This window comes from Zootoca vivipara, chromosome 10 (genome assembly GCF_965207765.1).
Source record: "Zootoca vivipara chromosome 10, rZooViv2.hap1.1, whole genome shotgun sequence".
Lineage (NCBI taxonomy): Eukaryota > Metazoa > Chordata > Lepidosauria > Squamata > Lacertidae > Zootoca > Zootoca vivipara.
Genome location: NC_142593.1, coordinates 52,694,547 through 52,704,458, shown reverse-complemented (window position 1 = coordinate 52,704,458; position 9,912 = coordinate 52,694,547). Strand labels below are relative to the sequence as shown.

At 44.6% G+C, this 9,912-nt stretch overlaps 1 protein-coding gene across 8 annotated transcripts in view; it reads right to left on the bottom strand.

Moving 5' to 3' along the window:
* MYO5B (myosin VB) overlaps nucleotides 1-9,912 on the bottom strand; it is a 269,223-nt gene that overhangs the window by 22,126 nt on the left and 237,185 nt on the right. Inside the window, exon 30 of one of the 8 annotated variants that reach the window (XM_088653129.1) lies at nucleotides 5,195-5,272. The exons of the other annotated variants lie outside the window; for them this stretch is intronic. Coding sequence (XP_088509255.1) covers nucleotides 5,195-5,272 — 78 coding nt within the window. The remainder of the gene's footprint in view (nucleotides 1-5,194; nucleotides 5,273-9,912) is intronic. 8 annotated transcript variants of the gene reach the window in all.

Below are 9,912 nucleotides of genomic sequence, written 5' to 3'. Positions count from 1 at the left end.
CGCAACCCCAGAGTCGGTCACGACTGGACCTAATGGTCAGGGGTCCCTTTACCTTTACCTTTTACCTTTAGGCCACTAAAGTTTGGGACGCAGGTGGCACTGTGGTCTAAACTACAGAGCCTAGGGCATGCCGATCAGAAGGTCAGCGGTTCGAATCCCCGCGATGGGGTGAGCTCCCATTGTTCGGTCCCAGCTCCTGCCCACCTAGCAGTTCGAAAGCATGTCAAAGTGCAAGTAGATAAACAGGTACCGCTGCAGCGGGAATGTAAACAGCGTTTCCGTGCGCTGCTCCGGTTCACCAGAAGCAGCTTAGTCATGCTGGCCACATGACCCAGAAGCTGTCTGCAGACAAATGCCGGCTCCCTCGGCCTATAGAGCGAGATGAGCGTCACAATCCTAGAGTCGTCCGTGATGACCTAATGGTCAGGGGTACCTTTACCTTTACCTTTAGGCCACAAAAGTGCCAGGTTCAAAGAGACCAAAGCACAATTGCTGAGGACCTTTGGAGGAAGAAATGCCTGTGCTTTTAGAGCATAGTTAAACTATGGAATTTGCTCCCATGAAAGTTGGCACTGGCCACCGACATGAAAAGGATTCAAAAGAGAATTAGACATATGAATGGAGGATACGGCCATCTGTAGTTACTAGTTAAGATGGCTATGTTCTACCTCCACTGTCAAAGGTGGCACACCTCTGAATACAAGTTGCTTGGAATTGCAGGTGGAGAGAAGAGAGCTTTTGCGCTCAAGTCCAGCTTGCAAGCTTCTTCCCTAGACACCTGGATGGTCACTGTGAGAGCAGGATGCTGGACTAGATGGGTCTCTGGCCTGATCCAGGAGGGTTCTTCTTATGGTTGTTGACCATTATTAGAAACTTAAGTTCTTATTTAAAAACTGCTTTTCCTGGAAAACTGCTGCAAGGGGTGTGGGTGAGTCCCACAATCTCCTCCCTGTAAACAACTGGGCCTGCAAGTTATTTTGCCATGGATCCTGCTTTCTCCACATCTCTGTGGGTCTGCCAGAGTATCAGGGGAGCAGGCTTGAAGGGGCCTGGCTGGGCCCAAGATCCTTCCTGCTACCGACTCCTGCTGTATTGATTCCAGAGAATGGTGAACACATTCTGAACTTGGATACATTTTTAACCCAAGAGAACCTGGTCCCTCCACCCTCCGGAAGGTATCACCTTATTTGTCTTGTACCTCAAATTGTCAAGCTATTATTTTTCTGAATTGGTCTCTTATTCAGAAGATGAGATATGAATTATTTCTGAGGTCTCTTTAAAAGGTCTCCAGGTGAGGCTCAAAACTCCACTAAGTCATTTTGAAAACCCAAACACTACATTTATGAACTGTTGTATCCTGCTGTATCCCTGTATACGAGAAAGTTTGACATGCCTATACGAGAAAGTTTGACATGCCTATATTATTATTATTATTTTTAAAAAACATGATTTTATTTTAAAATGAAGCAACTTGAATAATGGACGTTAAAAGGGTGAAATAAAACCTACACAGACTGTGCCAAAAGGAAATTAAAATCATGGTTTTCAATAGCAAAGTGGAGGAGAGGCTTTAAATCACAAAAAATAACCCTCTTCGAAATGAATGCACACTGTGCTGTTCTGCACAAACAATAAATTAAGGAACATGCGGCACTTTCCATACCAGGGGTTGCGTGAAACAATTCTTTGCATTTCTGACTTCTTTTCCACCCACTCCAATGAAAAGTGTGATTCATCCCTGAAAAAGGTTACAGCTCTCCCGTATATGCCTGCACTGTTGGGTGTGCTGATAAGGTTAACGTTTGGTAAACTAAATTGACTCTTAAAGGTACCAATTAGGGTCTGCTAAATTGAAACCTCTGCTACTTAAACCCTCCCCCCCCCAAAGCTTTTTCAATAGATTCTAAAAGCAAGGCTGCAAACATTCATCAATCTGCTCTGACAGCCTGACACAGGCAGGTGGTAGAACCCTAAGGTTTTGAATAGGTTGAACCACTTCACATTGCAAGTGTGTGGGGGGGTGCCTTCAGAATTCTTCCCCCTGTTTTTAAAGGCTCCCTGTGCTTGTTTTATCAGCACATATACCAGGCACCCCCAAACTGCGGCCCTCCAGATGTTTTGGCCTACAATTCCCATGATCCCTAGCTAACAGGACCAGTGGTCGGGAAAGATGGGAATTGTAGCCCAAAACATCTGGAGGGCTGAAGTTTGGGGATGCCTGAACCTTAAAAAGGCCTCCCCCACAAACAGAAAATCAGAGCAGCCTTCTCTCTGATTTACTAGTTTTCTGCTTGCAGTTAGCTGGAGTCTAAAATGGTACAGTCTACTCCTCGGGACTCTACTTGCAAATGTAGACTCAGCAGTTTCTAGATATGTACTGAGTTTACTAATATAGGATTATGATCAGCAGCAAGGCAACCTGGGACGCTATTCAAGACTCAAGCAGCTTTGGCCCAGGTTCCAAAGGCATCCTTGTAGATGGACCTCTTTTCCCTGGCGAAAAGTCAGCCTGGGTACCAACACGCCAGCCTGCTGCAAGGTGGTTTTGTGTATGTAAGCTACTGTAAACCAAATTCAACCTAAAAAAATAAAATAAAAATCAGCATAACCCTAAATGCTGGTTGGTAGCGGCATGCCAAAAGCTGGATTGGGGCTAAAACAATAGGACACAGTAGTGCAAAGATGTGACATGCTGAGATGTTTGGGACAGAAACCAGCGCAGGGTAAGGGATACCAGCAGTTGCAATGCAATTGAATTACTGCATGCATAAAGCTCTTTGTGCCTGCCTTTGTCAAGATTTATGCAAAAGATATCTCTGCACAAGGCATGCTATAACTGCTGGGTTGTCAGTGCCAGATTATGGGCTCTACTTTGAGAAAGGACATACGGGAGATATAATAATAATAATAATAATAATAATAATAATAATAATAATAATAATAATATATTATTTATACCCCGTCCATCTGGCTGGGTTTCCCCAGCCACTCTGGGCGGCTTCCAACAGAAAAATAAAATAAAATAATCTATTAAACATTAAAAGCCTCCCTAAACAGGGCTGCCTTCAGATGTCTTCTAAAAATCTGGTAGTTGTTTTTCTCTTTGACATCTGATGGGAGGGCGTTCCACAGGGCGGGCGCCACTACCGAGAAGGCCCTCTGCCTGGTTCCCTGTAACTTGGCTTCTCGCAACAAGGGAACTGCCAGAAGGCCCTCGGTGCTGGACCTCAGTGTCCGGGCAGAATGATGGAGGTGGATACGCTCCTTCAGGTATACTGGACTGAGGCCATTTAGGGCTTTAAAGGTCAGCGCCAACACTTTGAACTGTGCTCGGAAACGTACTGGGAGCCAATGTAGATCTTTCAAGGCCGGTGTTATGTGGTCTCGGCGGCCGCTCCCAGTCACCAGTCTAGCTGCCGCATTCTGGATTAGTTGCGGTTTCCAGGTCTCCTTCAAAGGTAGCCCCACGTAGAGAGCATTGCAGTAGTCCAAGCGGGAGATAACTAGAGCATGTACCACTCTGGTGAGACAGTCTGCTTAAGGTCCACAAAATCCTAAATTGGCCCTCCTGTTCATATCCATTCCCTGTTTAGGGAAGCTTTTAATGTTTGATGGATTTCTGTATTTTAGAATTTCTGTTTTTTTGGAAGCCGCCCAGAGTGGCTGGGGGAACCCGGCCAGATGGGCGGGGTATAAATAATAAATTATTATTATTATTATTATTATTATTATTATTATTATTATTATCCAGACTGTGTGTGCATTTCCACATACACACGCAAAGGCAGCACCTGCCTTCTAAGAATCTCAGCTCTAGATTTAAATACAAGAGCAGATTATTATTATTTTTTACCTTGTAGATGTGTGAGAGGAAAAAGGCTTGGAAGCACTTTCATGCCCTTGATTTGTCCTCTTTTCTCCTCAGCCATGCTGTTCCTTACCAAAAATAAAAAATACCCCCACTCCCAAGTAATAATGGAAATGGAATAAACTGAAAATGTAAGATACTTAGAAAATTGATCAGATGCTTCTGCATCTACTGCTCGCTAGTGTGTGAAATAACATCTGTACAACTGGAACAAGTGACAAGGTGTCTCGGGAAAATATATGGCTGAAATCATTCTTTTATTTCACTACCATATCAAATTGATGATAGAGTACTGTATAGAAATTGAAATAGTGACTATCTGTATTAGTCACACACAATGATATACTGTAATATGCATGCATGCTGAAGGATGCGCATCATTTGATGCCCAGAAGAAATGTTTTGCATAAATATCCAAGGACTAAGCTACTGTATGCAAATATCCTTAATTACCATTATTTATTCTAGAGGTAGACCTATCTTAGCCACTTTAACAATACACACACACACTCCTCAGGAGGAGGAGGAGGAGGTGGAAGAGGAGTTTGGATTTGATATCCCGCTTTATCACTACCCGAAGGAGTCTCAAAGCGGCTAACATTCTCCTTTCCCTTCCTCTCCCACAACGAACACTCTGTGAGGTGAGTGGGGCTGAGAGACTTCAGATAAGTGTTGTTTTTATTATTATTATTATTATTATTATTATTATTATTATTATTATTATTATTATCCCAAGGTCACCCAGCAGCTGCATGTGGAGGAGCGGAGACGCGAACCCGGTTCAGATAAGTGTTGTTATTATTATTATTATTATTATTATTATTATTATTATTATTATTATTATCCCAAGGTCACCCAGCAGCTGCATGTGGAGGAGCGGAGACGCGAACCCGGTTCCCCAGATTAGGAGTCGCCCGCTCTTAACCACTACACCACACTGGCTCTCAGATTTGGGGCTGGTGACCATTTCCACTCTAGAAATCTCAAAACTAACTTAGCTGGCCTGCCAGCACCCAGAAGTTGCCAACAGGAGGCCCATGGATGCCAGTGTGTCCACCATTATTTGTTGATGAGTGATAGTTGATGTTATCAATCAATTAGCCCAGCTTGTCTCTGTCCCCCTCACACACAGATCTGGCTCCAGCCACTACCCAAGTGACAAAGCTGGATCTGGCATCAAAACAGCTCCAAAGGAATCCAGTTTGGGGTCTTGGTAAATTATGTCCGTTTCCAGTTCCACATGAAAGTGAGGGGAAGGAGAAACACCGGAAAGAGACAGTAGGGAAAGGTCCGAAAGGAGAAGGAAAAGATGTAAAAGTATTTGACCTGGCAACTTGCTTTAGACCCTGATAGGCCAAGCCGAGTTCTCCATCTTCATTCAGATACCCCCAGTCCTCAGTCTTGCTAGAAAGAAAGGACAGAGGAAAGGGAAACAGAAGTGGACAGGAAAGAAAGATAAAAGAAGTGTCAGCTGCAAGAGATGGGAAGAATAAGGAGGTCTCAGCTGCGTTCAGGCAGAGAAGCCCTGTGCCAACATTACAACCCACACATTGTGGTGGGCAAGGTGGTGGTGGTGGGGAGAAAAATCATGACCACACCTGCTGTTCCTGCACCCTCAGCATAAGTTATGCACCTCTATGAGAGTATTATCATTAATGTGCTGCTATCGGGTGCAATCACGACCACCCCTTCCCCCACTGCTTGATTATGTCTGCACAGAATTGCAGTTTTTAAAGAAAAATCACCATTACATTAAGGTGATAATGCTATGAACCACCCATCCCACGTGTTACAACTTTGACAGTCTTGTTAAGAACAGCCTTCTGGCTTCTTACCCTCAAAACCCAACCAAGATATTCTCTCTCTCTCTCTCTCTCCTCCAATGGCCCACATTAATAGGAGAGTGTTGACAATGGGGAGATCACATCTGCCACAATGTCAAACCTGAGCCGTATTTCACATAAAGAAGTGTACAGAAGAGCATTTTTCAGTTGCTAAACAAATGCAGAGACATATGCTACTTTGGCAAACCTTGATTATACTGAGAATATAGCAAATGACTGTGTCTGAGTCCATAAAGGGCCCAAATTTTAGTGCTAGGGTCCTTAAAAATTGCCCAGCTGGTTTGAGTATAGCACCTGCAGTCACATTTTCTTATTCCAGCTGTGGCTTAAGAGAGATGGATCAAGCAAGGACCAGCCATGGTCCTTTGGCACAGCATCATCTGCTTAGCAACGGAACACTTGCCCATTAATGTGCAACGACTTGCAGTGCCACAATATTCAGATAATACAAAAGGAAGAAGAGCAATTAACTGAAGAGTTGGGTCACATTAGGGGCACCATGGGAGGCGCACTCCTTCGCTCCGCGAGAAAGATGGGTTGTCTCACTGCCCTGAAATAAAGCAACCGAGATGCTCAAAAACAATTCCAGCTTTGCGATTCTGGCACCCTCCCACATTTTATACTGTGAGTGTTAATGCTACAGCTCAAATCAGGAGCAGACTCAATCCGACACCTCCCCCCAAGCAATGTCAATGGTTCCACCAAAGAGAAAATTGTGGGGGAAAATATGTCATGGAACATGTAGAGGCATGCCCTATTGTCACCAATTTTGTTACCCAGTTCTGGGACAGTCACAGTAGGTGCATTTGGGCTGCCAGCATAAAAACTGGAACAATCCCTTTGCTGGCTATGCAGGTCATAGAATCATAGAGTTGGAAGAGACCACAAGGGCCATCCAGCCCAACCCCCTGCCAAGCAGGAAACACCATCAAAGCATTCCTGACAGATGGCTGTCAAGCCTCTGCTTAAAGACCTCCAAAGAAGGAGACTCCACCACACTCCTTGGGAGCAAATTCCACTGCCGAACAGCTCTTACTGTCAGGAAGTTCTTCCTAATGTTTAGGTGGAATCTTCTTTCTTGTAGTTTGAATCCATTGCTCCGTGTCCGCTTCTCTGGAGCAGCAGAAAACAACCTTTCTCCCTCTTCTACATGACATCCTTTTTATATATTTGAACATGGTTATCATATCACCCCTTAACCTTCTCTTCTCCAGACTAAATTGAATCACTGAATTGTAGAGTCGGAAGGGACCATGAGGGTCACCTAGTCCAACCACCAGCAATGCAGGAGTCTTTTGCCCAACATGAGGCTCAAACCCACAGCCATGAGATGAAGCGTCTCATGCTCTACTGACTGAGCTATCCCCCTACCCCTAATTTGGCACACACCTGACATTTGTAGAAGGTCCCCCCCTCCAGCCAAATTCCTGGATTATTGTGGAATGAAACTAATTCAAGGACATGCCATTAGCCTTGAATATAAACTCTGGTAAATGACAAGCCCATGGCATTTATAACTCCTGAATCTCCATTTGCAAATGGAAAGCAGTTAGGGCTTGCATCCATCAAGGAAGCAAACCCCTGTGGAGGCATCTCTCTTGAATCTATGCTTTTAAATTGATATTGTCCTGCTGTTTATGAGCTGACCTGACAGAAAGGAAACATTCACAGAGTAGATCTACAGAGTGGAAACATGCAGATTGTGGAAGAAAAGGCTGCTGAAGGACTGTAGGCAACATGCAAAATTATTTTGGGGCAGGGGTAGCCAATGTAGTGCTGGGTAAACTCCCAACTCCCATGAACCCCAGTCACCACGGCCAAAGGTGAGGGATGATGGATGGAGTTGTAGTCCGACAACACCTGGAAGGGCTCCAGGTTGGCTTTCCGTTTTTTAAAGATGCCAAAGCCTGTTGCAAAACAGACCACAAGCTTTTTAGATGCACCAGCGACAAGAGTTCAGGACAGAGAGCCAAATGGCAGTGATTGTCAAATGGACTCGAACTCAAGCAACTTGGCCAGTTGCCAAGGGCCCCCAGTATGGATCCCACTCTGAGTTACACTTTCTAAAAGAGTGGTTTGGTGGCCTTCTGTAGTCAGTAGCTGGTGAAGAAGCATCTGGTGGGTCTTGACTAAACAGCAGGAAGAACTTTCTGACAGTAAGAGCTGTTTGACAGTGGAATGGACTCCCTCGGGAGGTGGTGGATTCTCCTTTACTGGAGGTTTTTAGGAAGAGGTTGGATGGCCATCTGCCATGGATGCTTTAGTTGAGATTCCTGCATTGCAGGGGGTTGGACTAGAGGACCCTTGGTGTCCCTTCCAACTGTACAATTATATGATCCCCAGCAACAGCTTCTCTGTACACCTCTCTGCAAAATCGGATTCGGGAAGCCATCGTTTTCTTTTAATTTTTTTTTAAAGAACGGTTTAATTGAACAACATAAAATAAAAAGTGAAATAAAGAAAAGGTATACTATATCATGGGATGAGTTCCTTTGCTTCCACAACATTTACAAACCCAGATGACAGCTTAAGTTTGTAGAAGGTAGGGATGTGATGGGATCTGGGGAATACTATGAACATGGAGCTATCTAATTACAGTCAAATAAGTACTTAGATTGCTTGCAGCAATTTTATGAATGTTCCAGCTTATCTATCCAGTTTCCCCCTCCCCATCTATTCTTTCCCTCTTTTCGTTTTAGCGTGCTTTCATGGATAAAGGGTTGGGAGGATACTCATGGGAGTGATGTAAATCTCTCCCCCTCTTTTCTGTTATTGTAAAAGGAAGACACAAATTCAAGGTATTAAGCTCACACTGCAGGAAACCTGTAATCAAAGAGGAATCATGGCTGAGAGTTAAGATACAAATTTAGCAGCTAATGTGGGTGATGGGCTGCCAAGGACGCAAGATGTGTATATATTAGCTCGTTTTACCATTATAAAGCTGGTGGTTTGCTTTTCTTTAACACTTTTTCCAGCCTCAGGGGAAACAGCTTGGCAGCCCTCCTATTAAGCATCTCCCCCCTGCATGGTCTATGAATTATTACTTGGATGTAAGTAGTGCTTATAACTCTCCTGTACTGCTACAAAAGCTATATTCCACTGTAGCTTTGACACAGAAGCCGTTCCAACCACTCTGCAACTTAACATTGAACTAGTTAAATCTCAAGCCAGGAACACCATATCCTCATGTTGGATTTGAATGGTACCTTTTTCTGTATAAGCAAACTCAGCATTGATGTCACTGGTGTCAGGAAAAGGCCACAGCTCAGTGGCAGAGCATCAATACAGTGGTACCTCGGTTTACAAACCGTCCCGTTTACGAACGCCTCCGTTTACGAACGTCGCGGACCCGGAAGTGTTTACATCCGGGGTCCGTGCTGTCGGATGCGATCTGCGCAGCGTGCGCAGAAGCGCTCTATCGGCGCTTCGCGCACGCGCAGAAGCATGCCTTCAGGGAGTGAATGCCTCCGTTTACGAACGCCTCAGTGGAACGGATCGCGTTCGTAAACCGAGGTTCCACTGTACTGGGAATCACCAGGCAGGGCTGGGAGAGAACCAAGTCTAAAATCCTGTGCAAGTCAGTGTGCACAATACTGAGCTAGGTGGACCAGTATAAGGCATCTTCCTAATAACAATAATAATTTTATTATTTGCACCCAGCCCATCTGACTGGGTTGCCCCAGCTACTCTGCGCAGCTTCCCGCATATGCAAAAACATCAAACATTAAAAACTGTCCCAATACAGATGTCTTCTAAAGGTTTTATAGTTACTTGTCTTCTTGACACCTGATGGGAGGGTGTTCCACATAGCAGGCACAACTACCAAGAAGGCCCTCTGCCTGGTTCCCTGTAACTTCGCTTCTCACAGCGAGGGAACCAGCAGAAGGCCCTCTGAGGAGGAAGGCCCTTGGAGCTAGATCTCAGTGGCCAGGCTGAGTTTGCGACCTTTTAACTGTTGTACGTTATCCTGAGTAATGTGTATGCATTAGAAGGGAGGCACATACATGTCTGGAGGGGAAGGACACCCAACTGGCGTTTTAAAAGCTCTTATCTGTCTATCTACCCATCCACACAAAAAGGAAGTAACTTTGGAGGTAAGAAAACAGTAGACAATGCAAGGAGATCAAGATGTAAGAAACAGGGTCCTGTTTGCAACATATTTCTTTCTTCTCTCCAAAAAGAAAAGAAAAAGCCGAGGTT